The 18249-nt window shown below is 40.9% G+C and overlaps 1 protein-coding gene across 2 annotated transcripts in view; it reads left to right on the top strand.

Annotated features, from left to right (window-relative positions):
• myo7ab (myosin VIIAb) overlaps nt 1-18249 on the top strand; it is a 156402-nt gene that overhangs the window by 37057 nt on the left and 101096 nt on the right. For both annotated transcript variants that reach the window (XM_060936076.1, XM_060936078.1), the window contains exons 7-13: nt 6125-6238; nt 6409-6447; nt 6744-6858; nt 6941-7017; nt 14470-14589; nt 16764-16906; nt 16985-17195. In XM_060936076.1, the coding sequence (XP_060792059.1) occupies nt 6125-6238; nt 6409-6447; nt 6744-6858; nt 6941-7017; nt 14470-14589; nt 16764-16906; nt 16985-17195 (819 nt within the window). The remainder of the gene's footprint in view (nt 1-6124; nt 6239-6408; nt 6448-6743; nt 6859-6940; nt 7018-14469; nt 14590-16763; nt 16907-16984; nt 17196-18249) is intronic.

Here is an 18249-nt window from a genome sequence, read left to right on the forward strand (position 1 = left end):
AGAACGGCTTTTCTGTAAAAAAAAAAAAAAAAAAAGAACCCACTCAAGAACATAGTTATCAAGAACGCAAGAATATCTTATAGAAAAACACTTGTTTTACAAAAATATTTAAGTCTGAGATACAAAATAGATACAACTACAATAAATATAACACAAGAACTAGTTATCACACACAAACATTTTAATAGAAAAAAACAAACTTTCTATATTAAAAAAATTGAAATTGTAACAAAAATAGATACAACTAAACAGTCAGATAAATAGATAAAGTTATAACAAGAACACAAGATTATTTTAATAGGAAAAAACAAACTATTAATGCAAAAAATGTATTATTATTAGAAAAATAGATACAACTAGACAAACAGATAAATAAATAAAATACACAAAAATAGAACAAACAAAATGACGATAGAATAAATTAAATGAATGTCCGTGCAAAGTAGTTTTCCCACAATATTATCATTAATATCACACAACAACATTATAAACCATATACAAAACAATTTGAACTATTAGGCAAACAGATAAAACTTGAATAAATAAAAGGCAAATGAATGCTTGCTTGCAGACGCGCACACACACCATTATGAATGCTGTTTTTATATTTCATTTTCACCTGTTGCCAGGTGCGTTTGGCACTGCTGTTGCCTTTGAAATGTTCACAGGACCGACACCAACTTAGTCAAAGGGACTGAACAGTCAGTCATCCTAATTCATGTGACTCTGTGCACATATCAGCTTCAGTAGGCTACTCCATGAATTTACCATACCAAATTTTATTCAGGATTTTTCGGACATTAAACAAACTATATATGACTGGGGCCACGTCGAAGGACCATTTTCTGTGACTTGTGATTGATCATGAAGCTTTCTCTCATCCTATACTTCTGTTCTGGAACATGTAGAAGGGAGAATGTACTTGCGCATTTACCCGATCGGCAATTCGTTGCCAACATGCTTGCCGCTCCTTATTGGCAGCCGCTGTGTTAGATTTTGCTCTTAATGTTGTTTTGAACTCCTCGTAGCTTTGCATTATGACAGCGCATTCTTCCTCCGTGAAGTACGGCGACCGTGCCATTGTGAACAGTGGTGATTTGCGCTGATAACCTCCCCTTTAACGTGAACGCACATTAACCCTGATTAGGTTAACACAAGTTCAACAAATCAACTTCATAACTGGCGTCGTAGTACCGTTTAACCCCAAACAAGATAACCAGGTTTTGTCAACCCCGGTTTAGCGGGGGAACCCTGGGTTACTTCTGGGTAGGTTGACCTCCATTCGTAGTACAAGGCCCAGGGCACAGAATGGTGATTAATTCCAGATGGAGGCGATCAGTATGATGTTGAACTTTGATCATGTGACTGGGAGTGTATTGTGGATGTTGTAGTCTTTGGCAGCCATGTTTGTAGGCCATGAAGCAGGTTGAGAGTTGTGGTCTTCACTTGCCCTGTTTGTAGGCTGCAACACTGATTCCGGTATTGGCGTGACATTGACATGCACCTTCTCAATCTGCTGATGGCATGTTACAGATGTATCACAGAAGCGGTATGAAGATATCAAACCTAGTGGAGATCAAATCTAGAGGGCGTTTCACTCTGCGTAATCACCTGATATGACTGTTACTGATCAGCTACCTGAATCTACAGTCTGGGCTAGAAAGAAATCAGCCCCAGCTTCACTTCTTCATCCTGTTCTGTGTATTTTTCTTCCAACCATTGGTTGTGCTGTTGCTCTTGGTTCCACAAACGTCAGAAATAATCACTTTAAGACAGCAACAGCAAATAATCTGGTGTGAATGCCAAACATGAAACCTCACACTGATGTCTTTTTATCTTTGACATATGCCTCTGTCACTGCCATTACTGCTATATTGTTGTCGAACTTTTATTGCCAGATACATATCTTTAATAAATTTGGAATAGTCAGAAGAGACAAAAATCCGATAATCATGTGTTTACTTCAAGCAATAATTTCATTTCCCGTAAAAACAAACAGAAAACATAGACACATCAACAAAGCGCTGACACGAGAGACTCCTTCCATGAATATCAAATAAACATCTCCTTACAGAAAACTTCACCATGTCAGCAATTAGGTTCATAGATTAAAAACAATTACACGTTTTTAATTTGATAATTATTAGCCTTAGATTATGTGGCTCGTCCCTGGGATTGAAATATCACTGTAGAAATGATAACATTAAAATACACTCACCGGCCACTTTAAAAGGAACTTGTTCTTGATTCTAAGGTTCCTGTTCTTGGCTGCAGGAGTGGAACCCGATGTGGTCTTCTGCTGTTGCATGCTGAAATGCTTTTCTGCTCACCATGGTTGTAAAGGGTTGCTATGAGTTATTATATCCTTCCTGGCAGCTCGAACCAATCTGGCCATTTTCCTCTGACCTGTCTTACCAACAAAACATTTCCACCCACAGAGCTGTCGCCCACTCACTCCGTGTTTTTTTTGTTTTTCGCACCATTCTGTGTAAACTCTAGAGACTGCTGTGTGTGAAAACCCCAGGAGATCAGCCGTTTCTGAAATACTCAAACCAGTCCATCTGGCACCAATGCCCATGCCACAGTGAAAGTCACAGAGACCATAATTTTTTCCCATTCTGATGTTCGAAGTGGGCGACACGGTGGTGTAGTGGTTAGCGCTGTCGCCTCACGGCAAGAAGGTCCGGGTTCGAGCCCCGTGGCCGGCGAGGGCCTTTCTGTGCGGAGTTTGCATGTTGTCCCCGTGTCCGCGTGGGTTTCCTCCGGGTGCTCCGGTTTCCCTCACAGTCCAAAGACATGCAGTTAGGCTAATTGGTGACTCTAAATTGATTGTAGGTGTGAATGTGAGTGTGAATGGTTGTCTGTATCTATGTGTCAGCCCTGTGATGACCTGGCGACTTGTCCAGGGTGTACCCCGCCTTTCGCCCGTAGTCAGCTGGGATAGGCTCCAGCTTGCCTGCGACCCTGTAGAACAGGATAAAGCGGATAGAGATAATGAGATGAGATGTTTGAAGTCAACATGAATTGAAGCTCTTGATTTGTTTATGCATTGTGCTGCTGTCGAGGGATTGGCTGATTAGAGAACTGCATAAAACAGAAGGCATATGTGTGCTCTTAATAAAGTGACCGGTGAGCATAAGCTCAGTAATATTGATTTGCTTTGCCACCAGCACTACTAACAGACCTGCTGTTATTCAAAATTAAATCAACACCTTCTGACCAATCAGAATTGAGTCATGAAAGCAAGACCAATTGTACAAACAAGTGTATACCTCGAGTAACATAAAGCACAGTTGTAGAGTAGCAGTGAAGAATGAAAATAAACACTATAGAAGCAACACTTAAATGCTCATTGGACATGGATGCAAGTGTTTCCAAATAGCATATTTAACAGTTATTCCACGAAATCGAGTCGTACATGAGCTGATAGCTGACGAGGTGCGTAGTCTAACACAGTAGCAGAGACAGTTTCACATAAAGGCAGCAACAGCCACCGTCAAATGGTGCAGTTGGAGTCTTGTTCTCGGACTCGACTCGGATCAACAGTGGACTCGATTTGGACTCAACTCGAAATTTTCTTTAATGACTTGACTCAGTTTTGAACACTGGGGACTCGAGACTGGACTTGAGGTTTTGTGACTCGACTACAATGCTGATTACTAGGGATGAGTGAGTACAGCATTATCTGTATCTGTTAACCATATGAATTATCTGTATCCGTAGCCGTACTCGGAGTGGGCGGGGCCTAACCCAGAAGTGGGCGGAATTTAACCTGGAAGTGGGTCTGGTTGTCTTGAAACGAGCGGGGCTTTAACCAGTATGTTATTTTAAGCATGCAACTGATATGGGTTGATCAGAAATTGTTATATTTATTGCTAATTAGGAAACTATTTACAGGACAGCATCAGTATTGAGCTTCAGATCAATGGTTTTGATCAGGATAGCAAACGAACTATTTACAGAACAAGTTTTGCAACAATGAATACAACACATGCGGTTGCAATTATGAAATGAAATGTAATGAACAAGAGTTTTCATACTCAACATAACTTTCTTTTTTTAACTTTTAATTTTTTTTATGATCAGTGTGATTTTTTTTTTTGGTTCTTTTTTTATTTTTTTTATTTCCATACCAGGTGTGTGTGTGTGTGTGTGTGTGTGTGTGTGTGTATAGCTTAATTTGTAATATTATTTATACCACTACTACCTAGAAAGTGTCAGACACTCAGTGTGTGAAGTAAAATAAAACTGGTTAGAGCCAACTGACGGTTTAAAAAAAAAAAACTCCGACGACCGGCAGAGAGAGAGAGAGTGTGTGTGTGTAGCTTAATTTGTAATACTTATACCACTACTACCTTTATTTTTACATGAATTACAGCAAGAAAGTGTCAGACACTCAATGCGTGAAGTCAAAAAAACTGTTTTTAACCAACGGTTAAAAAAAGAAAAAAAATCTCCGACAGGCAGAGACGCAACGCGAGTCGCTTTCTACCAAGCACCACGTCTGAACGAACCCACGTTTACCAGAACTCTACTGGTTATAAGTAAGTACAAACTGAAATAAAAACAAACTTGAAGCTGAAGAAACCCGAAACGTTAACGGAAAAGAGCCGCGAGCCTGAGTGACTGAGGGAGAGACAGAGAGCTGTTCTCTGTGTGAGTGAGCAGAGCGGTGTGTGTAGTGGAGGGGCGCTGTGACGCTGTGTGAGGATTTTCATTCAGTCCGAGCACAGATATTGACTCGTATTACTCGTATAATACTCGTACTCGGCAAAAGTGCTTTATCCGTACCGGATACTCGTTTCAGCCGAGTATCCGGCTCAACTCTACTGATTACGGCATTCTATGGTCTGTTATTTCTTGCTTGCTAACCGATGAACTAGCTAGTGTTAACCATCTGTCATGTTCTTTTCCCTGTTGATAGTGGGCGGGGCTTGCTGAGCGATGAACAAGCTTTTTATCTGTAGCCTGTTAACTAAAATGGGGCAGTCAAGCAGTAACGTTAGTCCAACACAGTAGCAGAGATGCTTTCACATAAAGGCAGCAACAGCCACCGTCAAATGGTGCGGTTGGAGTCTCGTTCTCAGACTCGACTCGAAATTTTCTTTAATGACTCGAACTTGACTCAGACTTGAACACTGGGGACTCGAGACTGGACTCGGACTTGACGTTTAGTGACTCAACTACAACACTGATTATGGCATTCTATGGTCTATCATTTCTGTATAACAGACCATTGCTATGGACCACATCATTAGCGGAAGTAATAAAATAACTTTTAAATCAATATTTTGTGTCAATTTATTGATTTGATGTCAGGGGTTTATTTCACTATAATGACCGATTCGCTGTACATTATCCCTTACATTTTTAACTTACATTTTATAGTTGGCTATAAGCCATGTGCCACATGATTGAGTGGAATAATGTTTTATATTCTATCCACATTCACTGGATTTTGAGAAACTGAGCAGTTTTTTTGCCAATTTGATACATAAAAATTTTATACAAAACATCCGACAAAATCATTTACGCTTAGAATGTAAACAAACTGGCGAAATGACAGTAGCAATTTGTGAAAAATGCTGTAATAATAATTCTTGAAAAATAAAACAAGATACATTCTTACTATCAAATACTTTTATTCCACATTTTGTTGTTTTTTTCTGTATTTTTAGGGGTTTTCTTCTTCTTTAGGGGTTTTTGATGGCTAGAAAACCAAATTAAAGGTGCATTACTGCCACCGACTGGGCTGGAGTGTGGAACAGGAGATATTGGAGGGGCAACAAAAAACTATATTCTTTTAGCTGTTTATGTTTCTTTTAAATACTCGATAACAATTTTTGGGGTTTTGTTTTCCAATGGAGTTTTAATTTCAGCCTCAGTTGGTTCAGCAACACACTCCATCATTTTGTTTTTCTCTTCTCATGGTATATGAGCTGATAGCCTAGTAGTGGAGTAGCCAATCAGAGCGTGCTATTGTTCTCATCCAGTGAATGTGGATAGAATAACATTGTCTACTCATAGAACTGTATTAATATGAGTACAGGTGTAGAGATTTTTTTTTAAACATGTAAAGCAATGCATTCTGAGATATTATAATCTCAGAGAGTTTTCCATACAGGCTCCAGATGAGAGAAACTACCACATCTTCTACTGTATGCTGCAGGGTATGAGCCCAGAGCAGAAGACTAAGCTGGGATTAGGTCAGGCTTCAGACTACACCTATCTAACCATGGTGAGGGACTGCTGTCTCATCAGACCAAACCACTAATTCCTATTGGTACCTACAACTGTTTAACTTGCATTTTTGGAGGTGACGTGATTTTCTGTATGAATAACAAGGAGCATGTTGCTTGTCTCCACTATGTCCTCCACTGTGTCCTCTCATCTTTGGCTGTCCTGCAGGGCAACTGTACGGTGTGTGACGGCAGGGATGATATGAATGTAAGTGATGTGTTGGATGAAAGAGAGTTAAATCTTTATCTTTCATCCATGGAGATGATGCATTGAGTTCAATAGAATTCCAGCAGCTTTTTTTTTTTAACTGATTCGGTCCCATGTACTCCATACTTCCTGGATTTTACTGGATGTATGTATGTATGGGCTCTAATTATCCAATCAGAATGCAGAAAACTAAAACTAGAGTAATGAATAAAAGAGATCTTTATCTAGTTTATTGGGGCGTTTATTAAATGGGTCAGTTATGAAATGAATTTGCATTTGGTGCATTTTATATGAAGGAGTACTCAAGCATCCAGTCAGCGATGAAGGTCCTGATGTTCACAGACACTGAGAACTGGGAGATCTCCAAGCTGCTGGCTGCCATCCTGCACATGGGCAACCTGCGCTTTGAGGGTAAGCGACAGTGCATGAAAAACCAGTGATTAAATCACCTCGGCTGTGCATAGCTGATCAGCGTGTTATCTTTTATTCACAGCTCAGATGGTTAAAAACTTGGACTCGTGCATAATTGTGTCCTCACCTGACCTGGCCAAAGCAGCAGCTCTGCTGGAGGTGAGTGGTGACTGGAGATGAGGAGGATGATGGGTTTTTCTGTATAGCTATATGCTAGGGCGTAATTTTGGGTAGGGACGCTAGGGATGTGTCCCTATCAATATTCAGCCGCTACTGTGTAATCACGATCAATAAAACCGATGTCCTAACCTGAGCAATGATTATATGGCACACAAAGGGTTAAATGTATGACACTGCTAATAATCCCCCCTCTAACGTAGATATACATTCTCTGATTAGCTACGTGTTTCTCGCTAACTTACATGGTTGGCTATCCTAGCTGTCACTCCATCTGCTGTAAAAGCAGCACACTTCCCACAGCAGCCGTGACTACCCACCCATCAACCCCCCCGTATCTCACATGGACACACCTGACCTACCCCACGCACCCCCCACTCTCCGCCAGCCTACAAATTGAGCTGGACTTCGATGTCCATGCATGCTTGTCCTACGACTCGCATGCTGACTTGAGTATCATGGATGACGGCCCCCCTCCCAAGAAACGAGACATTCGTTCATTCTTCTTCAAAGTCAAGAATGTAAGTGCAGGGTTTCCGTCGAGCTTTAAAAACTCAACAAAATCCTTTTGATGTATGGAAACCCTTCATAAAAGTATTGCTGCGGCTCCTTAGGCAGGTTTAGCAACGTGACAGGACGCATCAGAGCTAGGCTACTGCATAGCTGCAGAGAAAAGGAATGCTGGAGCAATGTAACTTGGTGTTAGATAATATCCTCGATGAATGAATGTTAAATTTATAGACCTAATGGTTTTACAGAATGTAAGTAGTCAGATGTAGGCTACTGCAGGGCCATGCAGATGTGCGACCTGCATTTCAGAATCAACAGTGTGACAGCCGCTGAGTCTGCTGCGTTCACCGTTTTACAGAGACCTCTTTCTACTACTACTAGGCTAGGCCAGATACAACAAATCCATGGTCCTTTACTGCCACCTACAGACGAATATTGGTAACTGCCTTGGATCATTTTTGTGTCCCCACCAATGTCAAAATCAAAGTTACTCCCTTGGCTATATGTACAACCTGTATTATTATCTATCTATCTATCTATCTATCTATCAAGGAACATCCATGAAGCAAGTTCTGTTGATCATTACATTATAGCAATTATAAAGTCATTTCATCACTTCTCTTAAATTAATAAAATGGCACTTTTCATGTTACAGAGAAACCAAAAAGTGTAAACTCTGTATCTGTTTAGTGCTCCAAATATTTACCTCCAACAATTTTTGCCTCCGTTTCTTTGTTTGCTTGCTTGCTTGTTTGTTCCCAACATAACACAAAAAGCCGTGAATGGATTTTGAAGAAATTTTGAGGAAATGTGAGCCATGGGCCAAGGAACATTGATTAGATTTTGATGCAAATCCGGAATTGTGGCTTGGCGGAGGTACGCACTCTACGGAGTGTCCTTCTAGTTGTATTCGTAACTGTATTCAGAATTAAATCCAGAAGTGGGCGTGGCCTAAACCAAAAAGGAACTGTTTGGAATTTTTCTTTTTTGAAAAAAAATCCTACTCTCACAATTTATTTTTTGCTTGTAACTGTATGTGATATTCTGTTTTTAAAAAATTTAAGGGGGTGTTGTGGCTCAGGTGGATAAGGCACCATACCATAAATCTGGGGACTCGGGTTCGATTCCGACCTGAGGTCATTTCCCGATCCCTCCCCGTCTCTCTCCTGCTCATTTCCTGCCTCTACACTGTCCTATCCAATAAAGGTGAAAAAAGCCCCCCCAAAAAATTTAGTTGGTTCTGTTTCCCAAACATAGGCCTGAACAAAGTATTAAACTCATTTAAATCACCACACCCCTGACCAGGCAGCTACTAAGAATGAATGAATCAGTGCTGTGAATCTGACCACGACCTTCTTCTCTAACTTCTCGCTCATGACCAAGAGTTAATGTACATATCTGACTACCAGGCTAGGAGTATTCAAGTCCGACTAGTACCCTAATTTATAAGGACTTGTGACTTGACTTGTACTTGAGCACTGGTGACTCGGACTCGTGCATTAACTGCATTCGGACTCATAAATTGGAGATGAGGACTCGGATTTTTTCCTTTATTTTTCATAACATGCCATAATAATTTGGCATAAGATATTTATATCCAGGGCGGCACGGTGGTGTAGTGGTTAGTGCTGTTGCCTCACAGCAAGAAGGTCCTGGGTTCGAGCCCCAGGGCTGGTGAGGGCCTTTCTGTGTGGAGTTTGCATGTTCTCCGCGTGGGTTTCCTCCGGGTGCTCTGGTTTCCCCCAAAGACATGCAGGTTAGGTTAACTGGTGACTCTAAATTGACTGTAAGTGTGAATGGTTGTCTATGTGTCAGCCCTGTGATGACCTGGCAACTTGTCCAGGGTGTACCCTGCCTTTTGCCCGTAGTCAACTGGGATAGGCTCCAGCTTGCCTGCGACCCTGTAGAAGGATAAAGTGGCTAGAGATAATGAGATATTTATATCTACATTAATTTTTGTACTAATTTTGCACCTGCATGCCTTGGTGCATCAGATAGACTCTTGGGCATGCTCCAGACAGCGGCGCGCCAAGCGGACTCTCACACACGCTGTAAACGACTCGCACCTGCACAGGATTAAGGCGCAATCAGTGTGCCTAATATAAAGACTGTGAAAGCACTCTTACTTTGTGAAGTATTGAGTTGCGTTGCTGATACATTACCAAGCCTTATTTCCTTGTTTGGTTTCCTGATCCCTGATTTCCTGTTTCTCATCTTTGATTCTGCCGAGTCTACGATAGCCTGTTTGTGCTTCGCTTGACCTATTGCCTGTTTCACTGTTTTACGATTTTGCCTGCCGTTCTGGATTGTTTACCTGTCTTCACTTGTATTAATAAACACACCTTGTGCACTTACATCCATCTCCCAACCATCTCTGACAGAATTCTTCCCACTCCCTGACAAAGAGAATGCACATTCACCTGTTCATACAGGCGCTAAAACAGCCACCATCAAATAGTGCAGTTGGAGTTCTCGGACCAACTGTGGACTCGACTTGAAATTTTTTTAATGACTTGGACTTGACCACGGGACTCGAGACTGGACTCAGACTCGAAGTTCAGTGACTTGACTACAACACTGCTGACCACACGTCTGCATGATAGTAAAAGTCTCCTGTTCATGTGACATTTTTCCAGATGCATACCTCTCATCTGAACCTGACGCAGTGTGAATCTGTCTGACAAGCTTTCTAAAAAAACGTAGTGCCAGTTTCTGTGCTTATATCTGTTTAGAACATATGATTTGTTCATGTTTAACATGGTCATATGCTGTTATATCCCTATACTGGAGACTTCTTCCAAAAATGCTAAATAAAGGTCTCCTCACAGAAAACACTATTAGATCATGTGAAGCATCTGCCATACAAGTCCCTCTTTAAGTTGTTATTATAGAAATGATAACATAAGGACAAGCGCATTAATAATCTGATTTGAGCCGTATACAGAACTAGTCAGTGTGTGTGTGTAGTAGTAGGCTACCTGTGTGAATTACTCAAACGAAGAATATTTGTAGTGCATGGCTGATTTTTTTTTTCCACCTCTCCCTCTTACTATCTTGCTCTGATTTTCCTGCCTGATTATCCTAGTGGGAGGGAGTTCTCAGTGCTGATAGAGGAAAGGAGTAGAGGGGAGTTGGAGATAAATGCAGTCATTAGTGAGACTCAGATGGTGTTATTAGAGCGTGAGCACAGTGTGGGTAAAACCTTCACTCTGCCAGCCTGCAGCTCTTCATCTTCTTACAGTCAGCTGCATGAAAGTCTGAGTCCAGAGTTAACAGGCTTTCAGAATATAGTGGTGTGTCTGCCTCCTGGTGGCAAAATACACAATTGTGGTGACATTGTTGAAAAAAAAAAAAAGCTGCAAAGAAATCTCAAAACCTCAAAATGTAAAAGAGATCATAATTGTTTTGTTGATATAAATGTGTGTTGATAGCTGCTTATGAGCTGTTCAAAATGCCTAAGCTAGTAGTCTTGAGCATTATTTAAAGATACGGCGAACCTTTTTTTTTTAAATACATTTCTGAGTGGATAGTATCTCCATCCTTGACTCTTGTATGCTGCATAAATGGGAATTTAAAATACATATTTTTGAGAGTTAAAATCGACCGCAAAGTTGGCATTCGAGTTGCCCCGTTGAGCCAGCCAGCCCTGAGCGCGTGACGTCACAGCGGTAACCGGTTTTAAGGCCGACGCCTTTGACAGCTATAGACCAAAATCATATAAATAAAAATTTATGGTAAAAGTAAGAAATACCGTCACCGACTTGCTCAGCTAAGACTGATTTGACTTCATTGATTGTGGCTTGACTCTCATTAAAACAGGATAGGTGTTCTAATTTATGCAACATACATGTACATGCATGCATTTTCACTGATAACACATAAAAGGCTAATTAAATAATCAGATGAACTGAGACAATCACATTCTGAAGCAAATTAAATAATCTTCTACTGGTAACTTAAACACACAATACAAGTTCATCTCATCTCATTATCTCTAGCCGCTTTATCCTGTTCTACAGGGTCGCAGGCAAGCTGGAGCCTATCCCAGCTGACTACGGGCGAAAGGTGGGGTACACCCTGGACAAGTCGCCAGGTCATCACAGGGCTGACACATAGAGACAAACAACCATTCACACCTACGGTCAATTTAGAGTCACCAGTTAACCTAACCTGCATGTCTTTGGACTGTGGGGGAAACCAGAGCACCCGGAGGAAACCCACGCGGACAATATGCAAACTCCACACAGAAAGGCCCTCGCCAGCCACGGGACTCAAACCCAGACCCTCTTGCTGTGAGGCGACAGCGCTAACCACTACGCTACCATGCCGCTCACAATACAAGTTACATGTATTAATCTAAATTCAGGTAAACAACATGTTTTTTTTGTTGTTGTTTTGTATCCAAATGAGAGTCGGAGCTTACCCGTCTGCATTCTCGCTTCTTGAAGGCTGAGCTTGTGGCCGAATGTTTCGAAACAATCTGACTTTCAGTTGTTCGTTCAGTTCTCCGTTCATTCACTTCTTCCACATAAGGGTGAGATACTGCTGCTGAGGCAAGCATATCCAGCGGAGAAATCAGACGGCTGGTCAACTCATTCTCCATTTTCTCCATACTGTGTACTCCGCTATTACTGCTCAGCTCAGGCAATTACTAAAACCCGGGACTGGACGTCACCGGCTTTAGCAACAACCCAGGGAGGTCACTGCCCGAGCAATAATATGTCATGTCCTGTTCCGTCCCGGGTTTTAGCAACAACCCTCGGCTCACACTCCAGGAGGACTGGTGCAACTGAACTCACTTTAAAAAAAATAAAATAAAACAAATACTTTCCTTTTATTGTTTAATTTTTCTTTAATTGTTGGGACTGCACCCTCTTTCAGTGCGGGCTTATAGCCAACACTCCTCAACAGATCAGAGGTCTCGTACGAGTCTTCAGTAAAATGTGCAGAGCAGAGGAGAGACCACTTCATAGGTGCCCAATGTGCCCGTGAACTTCTCACGAAACACGTCCAAATCTTTGCAGTTTGAACATTCTTGGGCCATGAATGCAACATAAATCCACCTTCTGTCGTGTTGCTGCACCGGCCAAAAACACATCTACGTGGCATGGCGATAAATTAGCTCAAAATGGAGGATCGGAGTTGCAGTCAGCTCTGTTTTAGTATAGCAGAAATGATGATGAGACTGATAGCCTTCCTGTTGAGACGTCATGGATATCAAGGTCATTCACTCAGACCGCTACCTATATGAATCACTTTAATCATAAAAATTACTATATTAGATTTATTGTTAATGCTTAAAACTATTCCTGAGGTCTCAAGGCATTTATAAACAAAAAGTGAGGCCATGGTTCTGCATATCTGCTTTAAATTCATGTCCTATAAATTTACAGGCTATATGATACTCGCACCATCAACCAACCAAATTGTGCAAATTGTATACATTACAAGCTGGTTAATTTGACGTGTTCTACAAATGGTTGGATGCTATAATTAACAATTATTCGCCGAAGGTGAAGTGAATATTGGTGAATAATAACCATGATGAAGTCAAGATTATTATTCACCAATATTCACTGAGCCTGAGGCGGATAATTGTTTTAGTATAACTACACAGGTGATTATCTCATCTCATCTCATTATCTCTAGCCGCTTTATCCTTCTACAGGGTCGCAGGCAAGCTGGAGCCTATCCCAGCTGACCACGGGCGAAAGGCGGGGTACACCCTGGACAAGTCGCCAGGTCATCACAGGGCTGACACACAGACACAGACAACCATTCACACTCACATTCACACCTACGGTCAATTTAGAGTCACCAGTTAACCTAACCTGCATGTCTTTGGACTGTGGGGGAAACCGGAGCACCCGGAGGAAACCCACGCGGACACGGGGAGAACATGCAAACTCCACACAGAAAGGCCCTCGCCGGTCCCGGGGCTCGAACCCAGGACCTTCTTGCTGTGAGGCGACAGCGCTAACCACTACACCACCGTGCCGCCCACAGGTGATTATTTGTTAAAAATTTAAAAATCATCCTAAAAAATTATTTATTTCAAACTTCAAAAGCAGCATGCAAATGTAATAAAGGCACACGCAGACTTGTGTCACTTATTTATGCCAACTCACATAAAATACTTTGTTTTGAAATCAATAAAATGAATCACAATTCCACTTTACCTTTGAATAATTTTTAGACCAAACTTCGTAGCATCTTTAGTGCTTTTAGAAACAGCATTTTCTTCCATAATTTGCAATTCTTCCTCACTTACGGTGACAAAGCGATTGGCCGCCATTTTGCCAAGTCGCTTGAGGTGATTATCGAGAAATAGTCCGAGTCTCTCGACCAATCAGCACACGCCGTTTCCTATAATCACCTCTGTATTTATACTAAAGTTAATTAGAACTTCCTTCCTAAATGGATCAGTTTTTCCTCCATTTTTTATCTTAAAGCCAAAACAAAATAACAAAATTGGTGATACTGCTGTAAAAAATCAAGCTTTATTTTTCCTTTTCTCCCAAATTTCCCTTTTTCTTTCTTTCTTTCTTTCTTTCTTCTCTAGATACATGTGTTCTTTTTCAAAGACATAATGAAACAATTAAATGACCATCCACACAAGCAAGCCTCGTTGACAACAGTCATAACTCAAGGCTTATTAAGAGACACCCAGGTGCTTAGATTGCGTATTATGTAAAGCAATCTCTGGACACAAAAATGCTTCTCTAACTTTTGACTCTGAACCAAACTTTCACAAGGATATTATACAAAACAGACCAAACTAGCTAGTTTAGACAGTATGATTGCTGCTTATCCCTTAAATGATTCAAGATATCAAAGACCAGAGCCTTTTTGCATATATGTACTAAAATACTAGGCAATAAATATTACAGTTTTATTGTATTAATATCTTGTTTGCCTCTATAGGTGGACCCTCGGGATGTTATGACGTGTTTGACCACACGCACGCTCATCACTCGGGGAGAGAGTGTATCCACTCCACTCAGTGTAGACCAGGGGTTTGATGTACGCGATGCTTTCGTCAAGGTTGGAGACCTTCATCCTGCTACTGCTTTTCTTTCATACAATTCTAACCTAACATCAGGAATAAAACACTTGTGAGCATTTTGTTAAATGTAAAACGGGGCTACTGTTACCACCCTGAAGTTGATTATTGTTCTAAAGTGTTTTATTCCTCGTATACCAAAGCAATTATTCATTAATTTGACGATTTTTTTTACTTATTAAAGAAATTCACAGAATAAATTCGATCCATTTATAGTTACATTTAACGTTAAGAAATTTAGTCCTGTCATCACATACACTCACCGACCACTTTAATAGGAACTTGTTCTTGATTCTAAGATTCCTGTTCTTGGCTAGCAGGAGTGGAACCTGATGTGGTCTTTTGCTGTTGCATGCTGAGATGCTTTTCTGCTCACCACGGTTGTAAAGAGTGGCTATGAATTACTATATCCTTCCTGGCAGCTTGAACCAGTCTGGCAATTTTCCTCTGACCTCTCTTATCAACAAGGTGTTTCCAAATCAAGTGAAGTTTATTTGTATAGTGCTTTTAACAATAGACATTGTCACAAAGCAGCTTTACAGAAAATTAAAGACTTTAAACACGAGCTAATTTTATCCCTAATTTATCCCCAATGAGCAAGCCTGTGGCGATGGTGGCAGGGAAAAACTCCCAACATGAGGAAGAAACCTCGAGAGGAACCAGACTCAAAAGGGAACCCATCCTCATTTGGGTGATAACAGATAGCGTGATTATAAATAATTTGCTTCTATAACAGTGTCCTATATAGTCACGAAGTATAATTGTGTAACCAGGAAATTCATTATAGTTTTAACATGAAGTCTGTTTTGTTGAAGTTATCAACTGTTCTTTGATGAAAACTTGAGTGCAAAACTGTTCATGAGAACTGCAGTCCTGAAGTTAGCAAGTCAACTGTAGTCCTCAGACATAGATGCATTACCATAAGTGTCCAGAGCATTTTCCAAGTGTGACTTTCGGCTGTCTATATGGGGCCGTCCTCCACAGGAGCAATGTGATGAGACTCCAACCAGACGTTAGGCATCAGGATGGATCAGGCAGGTCCGAGGAGCAGAAGAGGTCAGCACCACTGGTGTCTCAGGATTGGCATGTAACTCAACAGAGAGGGACAGACAGAGGGAAGAGGTGGGGGGGACAGGTTGTTAGGTGTGCCCAGTGTTAGAACAGGATACATTTTGCATTGAGTGCAAGCAGGGACTCCAGCAAGGCTAACTATGACAGCATAACTTAAAGGAACAGCCAGAAGGTAACACAGACATGAGGGAGCCCTGGGACATAAAGCAGCCAGCCGCTACACCATCAACAAACCTGAGTGAATGCATGAGAGTGAGGGAGGCGATAGCATCCATACATTCCAGTTTACCAAAACATACTATGCCTGAGGATCCTCCAGAGCTACACCTTTACCTAATAAAACTATTAACAAAAGGCTTGACTAAAAAGATACGTTTTCAGCCTAGACTTAAACACCAAGGCTGTGTCTGAGTCCCAAACACTACTTGGAAATCTGTTCCATAACTGTAGGACTTTGTAAGAAAAGGCCACCCACAGAACTGTCGCTCACTCTATGTTTTTTGTTTTTCACACCATTCTGTTGTGTGTGAAAACCTCAGGAAATCAGCAGTTTCTGAAATAGTCAAACCAGTCCATCTGGCACCAAGACCCTCGCCACAGTGAAAGTCACAGAGATCACAATTTTTCTCATTCTGATGTTTGAAGTGAACATGAATTGAAGCTCTTGATTTGTATTTGCATGATTTTATGCACTGTGCTGCTGTCAAAGGATTGACTGATTAGATAATGGCATAAAACAGCAGGTCTATGGGTGTACCTAATAAAGTGGCCATGAGTGTATGTTACCGTATAGCACCTATAAACAGTCATGACTCACCAGCTTTACCAATAACATTCATTTATTGTTAGACTTCAGTTATATGGCTCGTCCACCATACAATTACCTGTGACAGATTCAGAAAGGATAACAAATTAGAACGAAGCCATTAATATGAAACTGCACTACTGTCAAAGCTCTTGCTACAGAATACTAATCAACCAATCAGAAACAGGAATACATCAGTTTTATTGTATAATCCTTAATAATCCACAGTAATAATGACACAGTAATATGAGTCATGTGATATAATAACTTTTTCTTTAGGGAATATATGGGAGGTTATTTGTGTGGATAGTAGACAAAATCAATGCTGCCACCTACAGAGCCCCGCCCACTAATGACCGAGCCATCCACAGCTCCATCGGGCTGCTCGACATCTTCGGATTTGAGAATTTCAACATTAACAGGTGTGTGGTACTATTTCTATGCTGATGTCTGAGCTTCTTCCTCACTCTAATGGCTGTTTGGTTTGGTTTTTGGGCCAGTTTTGAGCAGCTGTGCATCAACTTCGCCAACGAGAACCTGCAGCAGTTTTTCGTGCAGCATGTTTTCAAGTTGGAGCAGGAGGAGTACAACCTGGAGCACATCAACTGGCTGCACATTGAGTTCAGGGATAACCAGGATGCTCTGGATATGATCGCCAACAAACCTATGAACATCATCTCACTCATTGATGAGGAGAGCAGGTTCCCTAAGGTAAGTATGGGACAGACACAGGAACTATCTTCATAACAGGGATACAGTATATGAACTTCTTATGTCAGTCTTCACAAGATGAATCATTCAACTTGTGGTTAATGTGATATTGTTTATATAGCTTTTAATTTCAGATATTTTTGACATACCAATATATGTTTTGATCAGAGTGTACAGTGAACTACACCGATCAGCCATAACATTGTGACCACTGACAGTTGAATATCACATATCAGTGATTATTATTAGAAACATGTATTCTATTCCCTTCTAGTGGGTTTATTGATGGCATGCAATATTGTTATCATATCGCTTATCCTCCATGTATTCATGGATTAAAGCAAAAAAAAAAAATCATCTGACTAAAAAAAAAAAGCTCCATGTCATTGGCCCCTACCACGTCAGCGATGCGTCAAATTTTAAATGCCGTGTTGTCCATTATCCCCTAGGCCCCTACTTATAGTAAATTTACATAATTTTAACAATGACTAAAGCTAAGGCAAGACTTTACCATTGTCATTACTGGCTATAAATGATGAAACATCAAGTTTTCAGTGCAAAGTGCAAATTTATATCAACAGTACTTTAGTAATGCACAACAGTGGTTAAGAGAAAAGTGCAAGTGCAGTCGAACTTGAACCATGCTTTCAAAAGAGTGGAACAGAAAGAAAAATAAGAAAATCTGTTGACATAAAACCAGGAAACAAGAAAAGTAAAGTGAAAGTTCACTTTTTCTGCTTCTTCGCAGTGAAGCCAAAGGCATCTAGTTTTTTGCCATTGCTTCCATAGACTTTTTTTATGGCAAACTACACAAAAGCACACACCTGCCATTTTCATCTTTTTGCACCATGAACTAAATGGCTTGCCATTATCGCCCATTTCATTTAGCCAAGCCCATCTCCACTTATTCTTTACCATTTTGTCGATGTCTGACACATCTGTGCCTTCATTTAAAAGAAGCGTGTCCATGCTGGCAAAACTGAAAGTAATTTGACGCGCTCTAGTGATGGAAATCGAAGGGCCTATATCCGGTGGCCTTATACGCAGTACTCGA

The sequence above is a fragment of the Neoarius graeffei genome, chromosome 12 (assembly GCF_027579695.1).
Source record: "Neoarius graeffei isolate fNeoGra1 chromosome 12, fNeoGra1.pri, whole genome shotgun sequence".
Taxonomy (NCBI): domain Eukaryota; kingdom Metazoa; phylum Chordata; class Actinopteri; order Siluriformes; family Ariidae; genus Neoarius; species Neoarius graeffei.